This window comes from Meleagris gallopavo, chromosome 2 (assembly GCF_000146605.3).
Source record: "Meleagris gallopavo isolate NT-WF06-2002-E0010 breed Aviagen turkey brand Nicholas breeding stock chromosome 2, Turkey_5.1, whole genome shotgun sequence".
NCBI lineage: Eukaryota > Metazoa > Chordata > Aves > Galliformes > Phasianidae > Meleagris > Meleagris gallopavo.
The window spans coordinates 62,278,818-62,297,114 of record NC_015012.2 but is presented as its reverse complement, the minus strand read 5'-3'; the positions used below and the strand labels follow the sequence as shown (position 1 = coordinate 62,297,114).

The window sequence follows — 18,297 nt, the reverse complement described above, 5'->3', positions numbered from 1 at the left end:
TGTTGGCTAGCTATGGCCTGTCTCTCCTCCCAGTGACACGAGAAGGCCATGCGTCACTTCACCCATAAAAATGCCTCAATGTAATGCCCACACCTGGCAGTCCTGCCCCTGGAGGTGCTCCCAGCAGCACAGCTTCTGATGTTGGTCCTTTCAGTCCTGCAGTTTGGCCTCTTGTCAGACCTGGGCTGCAGACTGGAAGAACTGCTGACACCGGGGACCCAAGTGACTCAGTCTCTCTCTCTCTGTGATTATGTGCCCAGGTATCATCTGATGGATAACAGAAGCCACCAATAGGTCCACAGTTGCTATGGCTGTCAGAAAATCTCAGTTGGCCACTGTTTCCTTCCCAAGTCTGACTGGAAAAGAGCCCTCCAGGAGAGAGAAACAAAGTTACAGCAGGGAAACATCCCAATAAGCTCCAAACTGTCTAGGAAAAAAAATTCAGGTGTTGAAGTCATGTTTCCCAAGTGTGCTTTTAAAAAATAAGTTACTGAGTGTTAGGTCAGTTGTGTCCTGTATATATCGTAGGCTTTTCAGTGGCAGAGCAAATGTTGCGTAAAAACAAAGGAACTTGCTCCAGTTCTGCTGGACTTTCAACCCCTGTTCCTTTCTGTAAAGGACTGCATTTTGAGGACTGGTGGAGGTGGTTTTCACTGTAAAGAGGCTTTGTCATGCATTTTAAATTATTAGCTCTCATTTTAAATGCAGAACGCTCTTTCAGCATAGAACTTTCCAATTTGTAATTTTCCTCATCAGTTCTGCTGTTCTTTGGGACTGCATGAACCACCTGAGAGCTGTGTGGCCCTGCTGGTGAGCCCTTTCTCTTCTAAAGACTGTTGCCACTGACTAACTGGGGAAGCTTTGAAAAGAATGCAATTCAACTGCATACTCTTGTATTTCAAACTTTTTTTTTATTTTTATTTTTTTTTAAGGAAAGATTTGAATTTTTGCAAAGCTCCTAAATTTAGTATTTATGACATAAGTAGCTCACAGGTAAAGACTGACTTCAAAATCAAATCATTGAAAATTATGTTTCTCTTCAGATAGCCCCACTAGCAGACAAAGAAGTTGAAAAGGTAATGATCATTATTTGATAATCCTTAGTGTGCTTAGTGACATGTCACTCTGAGAGAACAAAAGAACAGATAATAGGCCCAAAGAGAATTAAAAAAAAAAAACAAATTATATCATGTAAAATCAAGGTCATAATAACCAGAAGTATTTCTGAGAACTACAGTTGCAATCTCCCCCATTACTGTTTGATCCAAATCTTTTCATTAGAAAGAAGAAGCAGCTGTATAGATCCAGTTCCCATTATATCAAATGGCACTGAATAGTAATGTACCCCATACACCTCCTTAAATCTCATTCTTAATCAAAAGAATCCTATCTCTTAATTATATATACGCCTTTAGAAAGTGGGATTCATGTTCTTAAATTCAAATATCTTTGAGTGATTCCTACTCAGGTCTTTTTGTTCCTTGGTGACATACTGATAGTTCCTAAAATATAATTTCATCTCAAAATCTCAAAGTCCTCTCACAAACATTTGGTGTATTTCTTTTTTAATCGTGGATCCTCTAGGTTTGTTGCTGTGTATCTCTGAAAAGACCAATTAAAGGTTATATTTCATAACACTTATTTGAGAAAGCTCCTACCCAAGTCTGTTGGCAGGAAGACTAAGCTTCTTGCACTGCAGGCAAGGTGTTTATTTTTTTTCCTTCAGAGGCATATGGGACTATTTTTCTAAGGAGCTAACAGTCCCCACAGGGGACAAATTTTTCATAAGTATTCTGCATGCAAAAGCCCCTTGATTTATATGGCCAGATTTTGAAAATCTGGCCAACTTGTGTATTATGAACATTCCTGCTAATTGGACCTGAAACGTCTGAATCAAAGCATATGTCTAGACTGCAGGAAAAGTACATTCTGTCTCTGTCCCTTAATCACCAGAGGTGAAGACCAGATGGAGAATACTGTGACTCCCTTTTGGCCCAGTTTTCCTTCCCATGGATTTGGAATGTGCATCTGAATCAAAGAGCAATACAGCTCAATTGTGTCTTAAAACAGCTAGCAACATCTCTCCTGAATTAGTGGAATAGTTAGAGTATTGTCTTATCATCTGCCTGTTGGACGACGCATGGAGTTATATACATTTTCTATCTGTCAGAAAGTGCCATTCTTAAATTAATAACCCTGTTATCGTCTTCTGAAATCTATCCTAGAATTTAAGGGCAAAATATTAGCAGTTGATTTGTTGTTTTTTCTTCTCTATCTTTACAGCTCCTAGATTGTTTCGTCATCCCAGTGGTGATACTGCTCTCCTGGTTCTTCCTGCTGGTACGATACAAGGCAGTACATTTCATTGGGATCGTGGTCTGCATTCTGGGCATGGGCTGCATGGCAGGAGCAGATGTCCTTGTTGGGAGACAGCAAGGAGCAGGTGAGTAAGGATTAGTGTCTAGTACTACAAAGTTCTGATCACAGAAACTGTAATGAGAACATTTCGGTTTGGGGCACGGAAAATTGGAAGTTGGCAGGAAATCCTGTGTCTTCATGGATCTAAAGCACTACCACACTCAAGGGTGCTGTGTTGTCAGGAGGGATAGAGAACAAAAATGAATCAACAGTAAAAATTCACCACTTCTGCAAATGGACTTGCTCTGAGCATGCAATGCATCTCATCTTTTATACAGAGGGACAAACTAAATGCTTGTAGTTTCATTCTGCTTAGGGATAGCAAATCTCAGTTGCTTTCTTTCCAAATTGGCTATGTCTTTGAGTATACTGTCTCTCCTGTCCACTATGTACTGCTGCTTAACTTTGCTCCTTGTTTGTACAGAGACAAGGTCACTTGTTAGATACTAGAAGACACCAGACCTACATCCTAACTGTACTAACTGAGTTATAACACAGTCTCAAAGTAAAGATTTGGGATTTGCATGCATAACTATTGAGAAGTACCTTCTTGTGTACTTCTTTTTCATGCACAGCATCGTACAAAAAATGTGTGCATAGCTATTAATGTAGACTAGACAGAGTTAGATTTCATCGATGAACTTCCTCTGTCTCATTGATTTTTCTAGCGCCAACACAAATGATGTGGGAAGGCTGGAAATTCTTTTCAAAGGCTGTCAATTAGGCACAGTTTTCATCCTTAATTAAAAGCACTGAATTGTGAGCTGAACATAATACACTGGGTTTAAAATTCCCTCTTAATACAAATGCAAGCACTCTAAGATCTGCATTTGCCAAGATGCAACTGAACAAAACAAGGAAATTTGGGCAAGTACTCGTTACATCTCCCTGTCCCTTTTTATCTCTGTCCTGAAGACTTTTAGCTCATTGCTCTCCTCCAAAAATAGCTCCACCCTACCTATAAAGGAGAGAATATATTCTGTACTGCGGAGTCAGGCAGCCAAGGTTGCATTAGCAATGTCTGATTTGGAGGGACTGGGTTTTCAGCCCTAAGTTCTGGGAGAAACATCATGTTTGGGCATGTGAGTTGTGGTTCAGCAGAGGCATGCAAGGCATTGGACATCAGCAGAAAAGGCTGAAAAACACTGCAAAAAGGCTGCAATAATCAGATATTATTTGCTATATTAGTTACTAAAGCATGAATATAGCTGTTAGGAAATATATCCATAAAAACAATATCTGTTAACATACACTGTTGCTGTTTAATTTGGACCTGCACATGAAAGAGTGCATGCTTATTTCTACATAGAGAAGACGATCAGAGCCACACATGATAGAGTTTGCAGCTTCTTAGAATGGCAAAATGAAATGTATTGAAATGTAGGAATATGTTTCCACATTCTCTTTAGCAGAATAAAATAGAGTTGTTGTGACTAAGTTGGCTGAAGGGGTAGAACTATGCCTTAAAAACCTGAAAATTAAAATGAATATTGGCAGTAAAAGAGAAGATTTCAAGAAACTTTACATTAAAATGTTCCACAACATTTATAGGTTATTTCTTGGGACTGGGCAAACAAAATAAAGGAATTCATCAAAAGCAGTGAATTTGTATTTGCCCTCAGTAAACTCCTTTGTTATTTGTATATTTTAGGGAGCAAGAACAGTTGACTCTTGTTTGCCACAGTCTGTGAAATCAGTGAATTTTGTGGCTCACAGTCTTTGAGCGTCAGTGAGGTGGGGAAGAGCCATCACAAGCTGCTGTTTGGGGCCTTCTTATTTCTATGAAAATGTTCGACCTTGTGGTGTTTGACTCGTACATGCAAAGGATGATATTTTTGTATCAGCAGTTCAGCAGAGACAAACTCTAAGGTCAAAAGCTCTTTCAGCAGTACTTCTCCAAAGTGCTAGTGAGTGGTTATAATAAATACCACATGAGTGAGCTCAGTGAGGGATGATTAGATCCACTGTGGAACACCAAATGCATCAACGGTAAGGTTTTCCAAAGTGCTGATGCTTATTTTAAATTAAGGGTATGTGCCATCATCTTCCATGGCTGATTGCAAAAAGGAAAATAAGTGCCAGATCTTAAAAAGATAAATTGACAAATATGAACATACTGTTAGTCAAAGTATATGCAAAGCTGAATTTCAATGTGAGACTGAATCTAGTAATGTTTACACAGAGACCACGTCTCTGAGTCAAATGATGCTGGAGACTAGTCAGGTATTAGTAGGAGTGTTTTGATTATTTTCTCTGTTCCTGTTTGTCCATAAGCAACTTTTCTGGTGCTTATAACTAATTTTGGAGACATTAGGGGAAATCATTCTTGATCAGTCCAGTACCCTTGTATGATGCCATGACCAGCTGGGTAGATAAGGGGGGAACAGCGGATGTGGTGTATCTTTACTTCAGCAAGGTGTTGGACACTGTATCCCTCAGCATCCTCATAGGTAAGCCTAGGAAGTGTGAGATAGATGAGTGGACATTGAGGTGGATTGAGAACTGACTGACTGGCAGAGCTCAGATGGTCATGATCAATGGTTCAGAGCCTAGCTGGAGGCCTATAGCTAGCTGTATTCCTCAGGGGTTGGTGCTGGGTCTGATATTGTTCAACATCTTCATCAGTGACCTGGATGAAGGGATAGAGTGCACCCTCTGCAAGTCTGGTATAAAACCAAGCTGGGAGGAGTGGCTGACACACCAGAAGGTTGTGCTGCCATTCAGCATGACCTGGGTAGGCTGGAGAGTTGAGTGAAAAGGGACCAGTTGAGGTTCAACAAGGGCGAGCATAAAGACCTACACCTGGGGAGGGGTAATCTCAAGCATCTGTATAGGTTAGAAGCTGAACCACTGGAGAGGAGCTGTGTGGATAAGGACCTGAGTGTCCTCAGGTGAACTACAGGTTGTCCATGAGCCAGCAGTGTGCTCCTGTGGCCAAGAAGGCCGATGATATCCTGGGGTACATCAAAAAGAGAGTGGCCAGCAGGTTGAAGGAAATGATCCTCCCCCTCTACTCTGTACTTGTGAGGCCACATCTGAAGTATTGTGTCCAGTTCTGGGCTCCTTAGTTCAAGAAAAACAGGGAACTTCTAGATAGAGTCCAACAGAGCCACAGAGATGATGACAGGCCTGGAGCATCTCCTTTATGAGGAAAGGCAGAGAAACCTGAGGCTGTTCAGCCTGGAGAAGAGTGAGATCTTATCAGTGCTTATAATTATCTAAAGGGCAGGTGTGAAGCGCTTGGGGCCAGCCTTCTTTCAACAGTGCCCAGTGACAGAATAAGGGGCCATGAGCACAAACTGGAACATTAGAACTTCTATATGAACATGAAGAAAACCTTCTTTACTGTGAGGGTGACAGAGCACTGGCACAGGTAGTCCAGAGGAGCTGTGGAGTCTCTTTCTCTGGACATATTCAGAACCCACCTGGATGCTTTCCTGTGCTTTAGGGAACCTGCTTTAACAGAGGATTAGACTTGATGACCTCCAGAGGTCCATTCCAAACTCTATGGTTCTGTGATTCTGCAACAAGATACAGGATTTTTGAATTCTTTTTCTAACTTTTTATGACCATTGTCATTTCCATAAATTCCTTCTCACTGTGAAGTTCAGAACCTTTTCAAAGGAATTTCCATTATAGCCAGTTTTTCTGACTTTCTTTGGTTCTGCAGCAATGTCTGGCAGCTTTGTGAGGCTGTAACTGTAGTAGAAATCTTTCAGTAAGTCTTATGTGCAGAGGGAATTGCATGCATTAGGCTGCAAAAACAGGGCCTCAGTTTCCAAGCTGGAACTTAATTTTGATCAAATCTCTCTGCATCTCCCTTTGGCCCAAGGTAATAAAAGAACCCGAGACTTAAAAAGATTTCAAACATTCTTTGATAATATGGTGGCTTAGTAGTTATATATACCTTAAAGTACTGAAAATATAATTTTCTGTCCATTTTATGAATTAGATACTGCTATGTTAATTTACCTCCTTTTAAAAAACCTCTATTATCATCACCCTGTCTACACCTCATCCTTCCTACTCTCTTTATTGTCAAACAATTTCATGTGAGAATGAGGTCAGTATTGGGGTTGTAATGATTTCTTCATTCATTTCACAGGTACATAGAATTCTTTGTTCCCATCTAAATGCCAGGGATGTTTTTGCTTAGATTTCAGAATAAGATGCAAACTGTCCCATTCCACTTGGAAAAATAAAAGTTAAAATAATAAAATTAAAAGAACTGATCACTGAAGAGTTCCGTAGTTTACATAAGTTTTTCTTTACATTCAGATTTTCTTACAGAAAAGATAAAATTCTCACTTCACTTCTGCTAGATTTTATTGTGATAATTGGATGAAAACTGTTATGACAAAACATTTCATCTTACTGATCCAGATAAGGGCTACTTTGTGACTGAGTTTTCATATCTACAGGGCAGAACTTACAGCAGTTCTAGACAAAAGGTTGTTTTGACATGTTCTGATTTTTCCCGTTTATTCCTAGGTGAAAATAAACTGATAGGGGATCTCTTAGTATTGGGTGGAGCAACACTGTACGGCATCTCGAACGTTTGTGAAGAGTATATTGTCCGAAATCTGAGTCGAGTGGAGTTCCTGGGCATGATTGGACTCTTTGGCTCCTTCTTCAGTGGAATTCAGCTGTAAGTGAGCAGGTTTGAACTCTAAGGTCATTCAAATAAGTATAGTTCTGGCTTCCTTTGAGATACTGTGCCATACTCTTCAAAGGTAGCCATTTCCTGTGTAGGGTAGGTATCTGCAGATTTGGGAATTTGTTTTTAATATCTGAGATAGCTGGATTTGTACTCAATATATTTATGTATATATATATATATATATATGTAGCTAAGTACTTTAATTCAAGAGCTGGTTTTTCGTATGAAAGTCCCATGAGGAGGGAGAAGACACACATTATCCTGTATTGCTTGAAGACAAATAAATATTTCACATATTGTTCTGGTCTGTGAACAGGAAACTCTCTACAGCCCTCTACAGTTCTGTTTCATACTTTTTAGAAGTTTCTTAGATTGAAAAACACATGCAGTCAGAAGAGATTTTACTGATTAATTTGTTTTGTGTAATTAAGAATGCTATGGCAGAAATAATGAATATGTCCTTAAGAAATTGGCTTTTTCACTTTAAAATACTTAGTACTCAGAAGATTGGCACATGGATTTTAGGAGTCATATCCACATGTACCTAATGAGTAGGTACCTCACTTCCAATATTGCAACACTGTGCCTAATAAGAATGTATTAAAAGTCACTATGCAAGATCGACACATTTACAGAGATCTGTAACTGGTACTTGTCATACCCAACAGCTTTTGAATATTAGCCAAAAACAAGTTATTTGCCTGCACATCTGAGCTATTCAGCTTTAAGAACTGAGACTCATCAAAGAAATGGCCCATTGATTCCTACTTAATTAGTTCTGTTTCTTTAGACAGAAAGCTTATTATGTTTATGTAGAATATGAAAACATGACTTAAAATGATTTTTATTATATACAAGAACATGTATGTCTAGCATTGTTGGGCAAAGCATTTTTGTTACCTAAATCGCTCATGGTATGTAGGTACTGGCTTGTTCTAAAGTTATCAAGCAGTGCTTTTGTTTTGCTGTGCATTTAAACAGTAATATACAGGTCACATATTCCTAAATTTAATTATAGTACCATTTCAACTCTTCTTGAAGGTAGTCACAATTGAGAGTCTATTATTTATTTGTCTGGGAAGAAGAATCTGGTGCTGGCACAAGGACTCAACAGGAAAGAAACTCCAAAAGCCATTTCTTTGCTGAAAGCTTTAAGGAAGCTTCCTGGGGGAAGGAATATCTCAGAAATAAGGCTTTACAGCATGCTGGGAAAAACACTGGTCAAAGTTTGGTTGGCATTCACAAAGCAGGGATTCTGAAATTGTTTCTGCAGTTGCTCTCTCATAAATTGCTTCTTTCAACTTGCTGGCTAGACTCTTACTAACACAGCTGGTCTTCTCTGCTACATCAACACATTGCTGGCTCCTGTACACCAGGACTCCAAGCTTGATTTTCACAGTGTAGCTTCTTGTCCAGTCAGGTCCCAGCCTGTACTGTTGCATGGGGATATTTCATCTTAGACATTGGAGTTCATGTTTGCTTTTCTTGAACTTCATCAGATTTCTGCCAGCCCATTTATTCAGCCTGTTAGGTCTTTCTGAATGGCAGCATATCTGCTGCATGGAATGTCCTCTGTGAATTTGGTAAGCATGCATTCCATCCAATCTTCTAGATTGAAAATGTTAATCAGTTGTCAGAAGTACTCAATCTGCTGATCATTACTTTTTGAACACAGTTTTCCATTGATCCTTGTGGGTAGTCCATCCATCCAATATATGTCAGTGTATTTTCAATCTCTAAGGATTTTTTGGGAAATCATGTTGAAAACTTTGCTGAAGTTGAGGTAGATTACACTCCATCCTCACATGCATTCCTTTTCCATTATCTATGGAACCAGACATCTCATCATAAAAGGCAATACATTTGCTTCTGAAAAATCTGTGCTGACTGTTCCTAGTCATTTCTTCATTATTAATTTCCTGGAAATGGAACAATTACTCCATTATCTTCCCAAAGTCTAGAGTAAGGTTGGCTAGGCGGTAGTTCTTGCCCTTTTTGAAACTGGATATTGTTTTGTCTCTTTTTTCAATCTTCAGGGAATTCCTCTGATCACAACATCCTTTGAAAATTCATCATGGTTCTATTCTCCAGTGAATCAGGCATCACTAAATGAAGCCCTCTCGCAAAGTTGCTCTTACCCCTCTTTGTTTCGCAGATCATAATGAAGCACATATCACAGCATATCAGTTTCTACTTCTTTTGTATTGGATATGCAATAGTATGAAAGCAATGTTCGTGTATTTAAATAACATCAAAATTTGCTTGCTATCGCAAGACACTGCAGTTTGTATTTATAGTATTCTTCAGGAATTGCTGATAAAAGAAACATAGGCCTTCCGCGTGCAAAGACACTTTTAATTTAGTTACTCTGCAGACAAAATAATCTCATTATTCTGTCCACAGTATTAAATTTGCCACATATCAGAGGTAAGCAAATTAGAATTTCCAGGATGCAACTCTCTAGATCATATTTATCTGGAAGGCACTGAGTTCTGTAGTTTTACTATTAGACTTGGTCACCTACATCCCACTTTTTGTGCTAGGTATTTCTTTTTACAGTGTGTGTAGTTCCATGTTTTATGCTTGGTTAAAATAGTGCTCAGACTACTGTGCAGAGTTCCATACATCTGTAAATCACAGATCAGAAACATCTGCTGGTAGAGTAAGCTTCCTAATTTACAGGGGTCTTTTCTCGTGATTGGGAAGAACAGACTTTTTACCACTTGAGAATTTTCTGAGTCTGGTATCTTCATGTTAATGTAAAGTAAGACCTACAAGATGTTGAAAATGGACTTTTGCAGCTTGCCCATCCCTTGTTTTGTTTCCTGACTTTCATTGCCGTGACTATTTGCTCTGTCTCAGCATGTAACAAATTACAGCACTCTCCTCAAACCCAGCCTGTGATATCTGCCACCTCATGTCAGTGATTTACTCAGCTCTCACTGCAGAACCACTCTGAAGGGTGAATAACTCAGGCAGATACATTATTAATCATTAAATTTCAAAAGCTTTCAGAATATTAAGAAGACAAGAGGACTGAACATGTAGGGGGACAAGCCCTTTGGAACAGGTATTTAGAGAGCTGGAAATAAACCAGTGCAAATTGTATATTATTACATTATTATTACTGCCCTGAAGATCTTTCAAACACATAGGAATAGGGTGGATTAGCAAATTTTGATTGCATTTTGTTCCTACAGAGACTTTTTGTTATAAGGCTGTTTATGTTGTTTTGTCCAGCATTTGAATTGAATGAGTAGAAGTAATTTAACTTCTGTTCCCTTTCATCAGATTTTGCCTTCTCTTCTCTTACAGTGCAATCATGGAACACAAAGAGCTGCTGAAGGTTCCCTGGGACTGGCAAATAGGTAAGAAAACTCTTTACCTCATTGAAGATAGTTGCTGAAGGAGGTGTGGAGCCAACCAATTTTTGGAGAAGCAGGCACACAGAAGCCAATGTTTGTGATTTTTGCACTGATGTCTGCCAAAGGTTGAAGCACATGTCTTACAACCATTCTTAACTGATTTGTACCCTGAATGATATATTGTTCTTCCCTTGCACCTTTAGGTTAAGCAATAGAGAAGTGCTTATGAAAAAGATAATTATTCACAAAGCTGTGAAGTAAAATAATAATGGTGTTCTATTCTGAGATTCAGTACAACACTGAGACAAATAAATGAGGTAGTTACAAAGAGCCAAGCCTTTTCAATGAATACTAAAGAAAGAAAATGAGACCTAACAAAAAACTTTAAAAGTTCTTGTAATACATATTGTAGCATCTTAAACATATTTCCAAGGGACCATTTCTATATGCAAGTGGTTAACTGATTTTCAATTAGTCTTGGTGGAGTATAGCAGATATGTCATTTAGATGTGTTTAAGTAGCATATTTAAGTAGCATCGTGCACAATGAAGCTCTTACAGTGTTTTGCTAGTCAGTGAATTTCATTTTCCCATTTGAGTTTGGAAGCTGAGTTTCTGATCTAAGACTCCCTTCTAATTAGTCCAACAACTTACTTGCTTTGAAAGGAAATCAACATTTTGAAAATAAGAGTCTCTGTAATCGCTCTTTTAGCATTTACAACAATAGGAGAAATAAAAGAGTGCTAATAATACAGACCAGGGAATTCAAGTTTTGGCAATCCATTGGAAATAGCTTGTTAGCTAGTCTTAGAATGAACATCAAGATAACAGCTTGGAACTGTGCAAGGGCAACTGACTACATGGGAATCCCTGAGAATAGGAAATACAACTCTTGGATTTCACTATTGTTTTCTTTAAACATACTTCAACATTTCCTCTCATCATCCTATTTAAAAAGAGTGCATCTTCCACAAAATATTCCACATAGAAATTTTGGAGATTTGATGGTTGTGCTGTAATTCTAGATGGCATCAATTACACTGTCTGTGGAGAAATATGCTCAACTACATCCTGTAAATGTATTGTCCTTCTTTAAACTGCTGTTGTTAGCATAACTGCAGCAGTGTTCGTTTATACTTCATGATAAGGAGTTCAGGGACATAGTTAATCTGATACTAATGGAACTAGCAATGGCCATCATGAATTTACTTACTATACATGTAAATGTTACATATACTGTCTTAGAAGTTCTTTTGTATCTCAGTATCAGTGGAATGTGCCATTAAAATAAAATTTTGTGTATGACATTAAAAAGTCATCAAAAGTTAGTCAGTGGGACCATCTTAGCAAGGTCATCATATATGTAAAAATTGTGTAGTTAAACACAGATGAATTTGCAATAATTACATCATTTTTTTGTTCTTTCTGACTTCCTACACACCTACTTGTTGTGCTTTCTATTGTATTGACAGTGATACAAAACTGTCAGGTAGTTATTGATAAATATATGTCAGGGTGTTCACAGTGTTGTCCTAAGTAGTTATCTACTATAGCATACTTAAACCTGCAGAACAACAGAGTTAAATCACAGCCTTCTCAATGGCGATGTGAAAGTCACAGCAGGCAACCTAATAAATAACTCAAGGTGGCCTGTTGCCATCTGCCATAATTGTGTCATGAAGAATGTACGAGCAACCTTTCAGTTGATGTAATATGCAAATGAATTTGGAATATAAAGATCTAAAGCCAGTCAATTTGCTCAGGGACATAATTTAGCAGAGAGTTGTTAGAGTTAGGGTAGAATGGTTAGGTTGCAGTTGGACTCGATGATCTTTACGATCTTTTCCAACCTGAGCAATTCTGTGATTCTATGACCTGTTTTATCTAATGTGCTTAAAACAGACTGGGGCCCTCCTGATTTTAATTTTCGAAATTCCTTCAATACATTGTATCATCTTTGCAGTTAGTATAAATCAGTGTAGCTCTATTTAAATCTTTGAAGGTTTAAATATTACTAATTGCTGAGGATCTGATTGAACAGAGAATGATTGTATCATGCCAACTGAGCGGTTTAAAAGAAGAGCGTGACATGATTGTAGAATTTCACATGAAATAATAACAAATAGAAAACATTTTTGTTTGAGAGAAAAGCCAGTTTGATGATCCCGGGAGGTGTTCCATGTTACAGAAGCTCTGAATGCTTTTGAATAGTCTTTACTCCAAAGGACCAGTGTAAAAAGAACGGTTGATTCAATTTCATGCAAGGAAACTTTTGGATTAAAAATGTCAGGTCTAGAACATGGAACATACAACCAGCATACTCAGCTGAAAGAGAAGTTCCCAAGGCACATGCCTTGTTGGGACTCCTGAGAGTATTCCATGGGGGTAGGTCTTGCTCGTTTCTATGAAGATGCCCTATCTTAAGACAAGTAAGGAGATACTGGGGCACTGGGGCTTGTTGAGCCTGCAGAAGAGAAAGTTTCAAATAGCTATACACAAGGAGACTGTTAAAAGGACAGAGCCAAGGTCTTCACATTAGTGCAGAGCATAATGCAATGGAAGGAGGATGGACATCAAGAAGAAATTGAAATAGTGGATTCAAGCTGGACGAAAAGAAAACCTTTTTCAAATTGACAGCAGGCAGGAAGTGGAGCAAGTTATCCAGGCAGGTTGTGCAGACATTAGTGGTCAGTCTGAACAAAGCCCTGAGCAACATTGTGTGATCTCACAGCTGAGTCTGGTGTGAGCAGGGATTGAACTTGAGATTGTTGAGCTCTCTTCCAGCCTGAATTGCCCCACAATTCTATGATTCTGTGTTCCCGATTCAGAACTTCACCACACACTCACACTTAACCATGCCGAAGTGGTGACATTACTCATCAGGATGAGTGCTCAATGTAAAGATAGGATTCCTTGCACCAGCTTTAGACATCTGGGATGTGGATAACTGATGTAGTTGGACAGAATCCTTTTATCACGAACAGAAAGAAAAAGGCACGACACAAATCATACTGTGCTAAAGCTGGTGTTTAAAAAATGTTAGATAACCAGCACCCTAAAACTTCCAAATCTCCTCACTGGGCACCAACACCCTATATGTGTCCAGAGTTAAGTGTAGCAAATCTCACCCACAGCCACCTTCATACACATTAATCCTTCAGACCAGGACAGTATCTCAAAACATGCAGTTCTGAATGATGAGTTTATCAGGGCTTAAAACAGCTAAGTTCATGAGCAGATCATTGCAAAAGCACCTTCTAACTTTCCAGTTTCCTTCTTTCCCATGCCTGCTTCAGGCAGTCAGTCCTGGTGACTCAATGCCTGGCTAGGCACATGTTCTAGCATTTGCGTCTTCAGCATTAGTGGTGATTCCCAAGGTTGCAGTGGCACACAAGGAAGGTGAGACTGAAAGTCTTTGACTTAAAACATATTTCTGTTGTGAAAACTGGGCTTTTAGAAACACTATCTGAAAATCATACGACATTACTTCCATCTTGCTTATTGTCACAAATAGATGCTGTCTATCTGTTGCATATTGCTTGCATTTTTACATTGTAAGTAAAATGCCACTTTACATTTACCTCTGATAGGACAAATACAGTTTAAGAAGCTTTCCACTGATATTGAAATGCTCTTTGGAAAAGCAACCTGTGGAATGCGTGTGACTGCCTGCCAAAGAATATGAACACCAAGACAGCAGTATAAAATTGTACTGTTAATTGAGAGTGTAACCCTTCATAACAGTTGAATGTGTCTGTTAAATCCGAAAGGACTAACGGGCTTGGTGGGTCAGCTGATGGTTTTCAGACTGTACTTTGAGAACGCTGATTTGAAAACTGTCTTGTTTCCAGCTGAAACAGAGTTATTTTCTTCATAGAGTCTGATGTGATGCTATGTTTTGGCTATTGGAGAGGAAAACAATGTTGATTACACATTGATGTTTTAGCTGTTGCTGAGCAGTGCTGTACAGAGTCAAGGACATTTTAGTTTGTCCCAGAGTGGCCAAAGAGATAATCCATACTATATGGCATCATGAGAAAAAAGCATAGAACTGAGAGGAGTTGGCTGGGGGTGCAGCCAATGCTCAAGAACTGACTGCGCATTGGTCAGCAAGTGGTGAGAAATTGTGTTCTGCATTGCTTGTTTTCTATATATTATTATCATTACTATTATTTCTCTCTTCTTTTTCTGTCTTGGCAAATATTTTTTATCTCAACCCATGAGTTCTACTACTTTTTTTTCCCCTAGTTCTCTTCAGTATCCCACAGGGAGGAGGGGGTCTGAGTGAATGAATGGCTGTGATGTTTAGCTGCTTGCTGGGTTAAACCATGACAGAGACCAGAATGACTTTTGTGCCTGGCCTGTTCTTGACTTAAGACTGAAAGAAAAGCCAACTTAATGGTCGTCTGCAAATAATTTCTCACTGGTCAAAACTGTCCATTTGATGCAACCTACTGCTGCAGAAGAATTCCAGGTTTTGTATAAAGCAACTCTGCCAACGTGCACCTTAAAAAATTGCTACCTTTTATAAAAGCAGCTCTTACCACGGTTATACACATCCTGAATATAAATGCTGATTTGTTATCATGCCATAGAAACCGATATATGGACAGTGTCATTTCCTGAGTGTTGTATTTGTTCCAAGTTAATGTACACTTCAGTTCAAATGCTTCAGAAGAATTAAAGCTATCAGAGTTGAGTTTGTCCTTTAGATGGCTTTTCTAAACAGTTTTTAACTATGTGGAACATTGTAAAGACTTCAGTATTTTTTTTTTATCCTTATGTTTTTATTTTCTACTATTTCCTTTCAGGACTTTGGCAATCAGATTTTCTGCAACATGTAGTCAATAACATGCTCTGAAAAGCTGGCATGTGTCCAAATTTAGGTTCATGCATACACCAGCTGGGAATTCTGCAGCATATATCAGCCTAAGAATTATCATTTGCATTATAACAGATGAGTGAAGTGTTTGCTGTTTTTTTAACTTCTTACTGATTTATTTGCCTTGGGATTTATCAAGTAATAACTGAAGGGATGAATTCTTTCCCAGTAAGTTATTTAGTTAGTTATTTCGTTTTTGAAATGAAATTAGATTTTTACTGTAATATATTTTTATTATATTAGCCTCTAACAATCCAACTGTGTGAGTCACTCTGTAAGCACGTAGCAAGGAACAGTCTCAGCACCAGAAAGCCTTATTAAGGAAGACTGACAAGAAGTGGTAGGGAATGGAGGCACAAAACTGTGAAGTGATTTGTCAAGTTTGGTGGCAAAACTGACTTGAGTGCTCTCCTCAGATGTTTATCTGTTGGTTCATTAACTACTGTGAAAGTATTTTTGCATACATCTTGTGGGCCTGATTCCTAGAAAATGCTATGTGCTCCCTCCAATCAGTGAAACTCAGTGGGTTTTGGGGACATTTGTTTCTTAAAAGACTAGATTTGATATGTCTGAATCCATAATTTCATCTGAATTTATGTTGAATTTGGGATATTTGCTAGCAATATAAGACCAATTTAAAACGGCACTGCTGTTATGGGAATAAGAGGGAGCGTACCAAATGTTCAATACTGAATAGATGTGGCTTTCACTGGTTTTCATATATATTTAGAATAATGCTTCTAGTGTACAAATACATACATATATACATATATGCCTTTTAATAATCTGATTCCATATTTTTTTGAAAAAGTATTCTTTTGTAAAAATGGATCCTTATTCCTTCCAGCATAAGTCATTTCTACGGGCTGTGAAAGGTCACTCTTCTTGTCTCTCTTCTGCAGGCTTGTTGTATGTCGGCTTTAGTGCCTGTATGTTTGGCCTCTACAGCTTTATGCCAGTGGTCATAAAGAAAACCAGTGCTACTGCTGTCAACCTCTCCCTACTCACAGCTGACCTATACAGCCTTTTCTGTGGATTATTCCTCTTCCACTACAAGGTATGTGAAAATGAGAGGTGGATTTGTGTAATAGCTGTATGCCTATACAAATAGCAGTGCAGAACTATGAAGGTGAGCTGAAGAGCTTCTACCATTCAATGCGGAGATGAGAAGACTTCATAGGCCTTTCAGGACCTAAGTGGGGCCTACGAGAAAGCTGGAGAGGGATTTTTTACAAGACCCTGTATTGATAGGACAGGGGATAATGGCTTTAAACTAAGAGGGTAAGTTTAGATTAGATACTAGAAAGAAATTGTTTGCTATCAGAGTGGTGAGGCTTTGTAACAGATTGCCCAGGGAAGTTGTGGATGCCCCATTATTGGAAATGTTCAAGGCCAAGTTGGATGGGGCTTTGAGCAGCCTGGTCTAATGGAAAATGTCCCAGCCCATGACAGTCTGGTTGAATTAAATAATTCTATGATTCTGTGATTCTGCTGTCCCTCGTAGTATCCTTCTGGACAAAATCTTCAGTGTACAGCTAGGCAAATATATCACACAGTTGGCTGATGTGTTAGGCTCAAAAGATTGAAGTAAATGGAGTTACATCAGTCTGGAGGCCAGTCAGTAGTGGAGTTCCACAGAGCTTCATTTTAGAGCCATTCCCTTTAATGTTTTCACAAATGACTTGGAGGCAGGATTCAAATGTATATAAAGTAAGTTTGCAGACAACGCCAAATTAGAATGAGCTGTTAAGTGACTCGAGGTACAGAGGCTTTGTTTCATTTCATAATGATTCTGAAATTATGACTCATAACTGTCCATGAATTACACTTTTCTTGCCAGCCAAATCAGTGTCTTGCCTTTTGGTGTTAAAATGTCAAAATGTGCAGCAGATTTATGTTGAAGTTAAACTTTTATCTCTCAGTTCTTCTAATATTTAAAAGGTTGTTTTGTACAACCACACATTTGGTCTCCATTTGCAAGAGACTGCACTGCATTATTAATAAGCAGCCCTATGGTGACCGTTATATGAAAGTGGCACCAGGATGCTGGAGACAACTGCTTCGTACTATCTCATTTGTGTAAGAGGGAGGCTACTTGTTAGCTAAAATGGTGGCCAATGTGAGTGTTAGGTAAATGGAGGCATAAAAATACTGATTACTTAATCAAGCCAAATCAGATTTTGTAATACTAATCGTACTTGTGTGAATTTGAAAGAGACAGAGAAAATTCAAATCTTTGCAGTCCCAAACAAAATTCTTTTTCTTCATTGCTTCTTCTTTTCTTTAGACAGAAGACAAATATAGAAACTGAAATGCAAATGTTCTCTGCTGCTTTACAGGTCTGCTTCGTGGTGATTTGGTTCTGCCGCATACTTTAAATCCAGAATATTCAAAATTAGGTATTGGCTGAGAATTATAAGCCCCTACTAATAATATTTGATAATCATGATAAAATAGGTGATTTTAGTCAAGTATTTCTAAGAAGGATGTTTATACTACACAATAAAAGACTGACAAATTTAATTCTGAAAATAGTAGCGGTGGTGTTTTAACAAAATCAGTCTTTTAGAGGGACAGACTTGAAAGGCAGTATGTTTGGGATGATTTTCTGCTCAACTTTGCTCAAACGACCAAAAAAAAAAGTCAATTTTGCAAAAGTAAAACTCCACTCATGGATTGGGTCAGGAATGTCCTTTGCATGAAGAACACCTCTGTCTCCTTCACATTTTTACATTGATAGATAACAGAGAGCAGTATTATCATCTCTCAGCGCCTAATTCTCTAGTCAAAGCAAGCAATAGTCTTTAATTCTTTCCTCGTAGTTTGGACCATCTGTTCCTCTGTTCTCCTCATATCCAGAGAAAATTCATCCTTCCTGAGTTAGTCCCTTCCAATCATGAAGCAGGAAGGGCCCTGTATCATTATCAACTTCTGAAATGCTCTTGTCTCTCAAATTCTTTGGTAAACATTGCT

At 38.5% G+C, this 18,297-nt stretch overlaps 1 protein-coding gene across 1 annotated transcript in view; it reads left to right on the top strand.

The window, feature by feature from the left end:
- Nucleotides 1–17,907, top strand: part of SLC35F1 (solute carrier family 35 member F1) — a 49,258-nt gene extending 31,351 nt beyond the window's left edge. Inside the window, exons 3-7 of the mRNA XM_019613024.2 lie at nt 2,284–2,443; nt 6,910–7,066; nt 10,394–10,446; nt 16,227–16,381; nt 17,664–17,907. Coding sequence (XP_019468569.1) covers nt 2,284–2,443; nt 6,910–7,066; nt 10,394–10,446; nt 16,227–16,381; nt 17,664–17,702 — 564 coding nt within the window. The 3' untranslated portion in view covers nt 17,703–17,907. The remainder of the gene's footprint in view (nt 1–2,283; nt 2,444–6,909; nt 7,067–10,393; nt 10,447–16,226; nt 16,382–17,663) is intronic.
- The last annotated feature ends 390 nt before the right edge of the window (nt 17,908–18,297 follow it).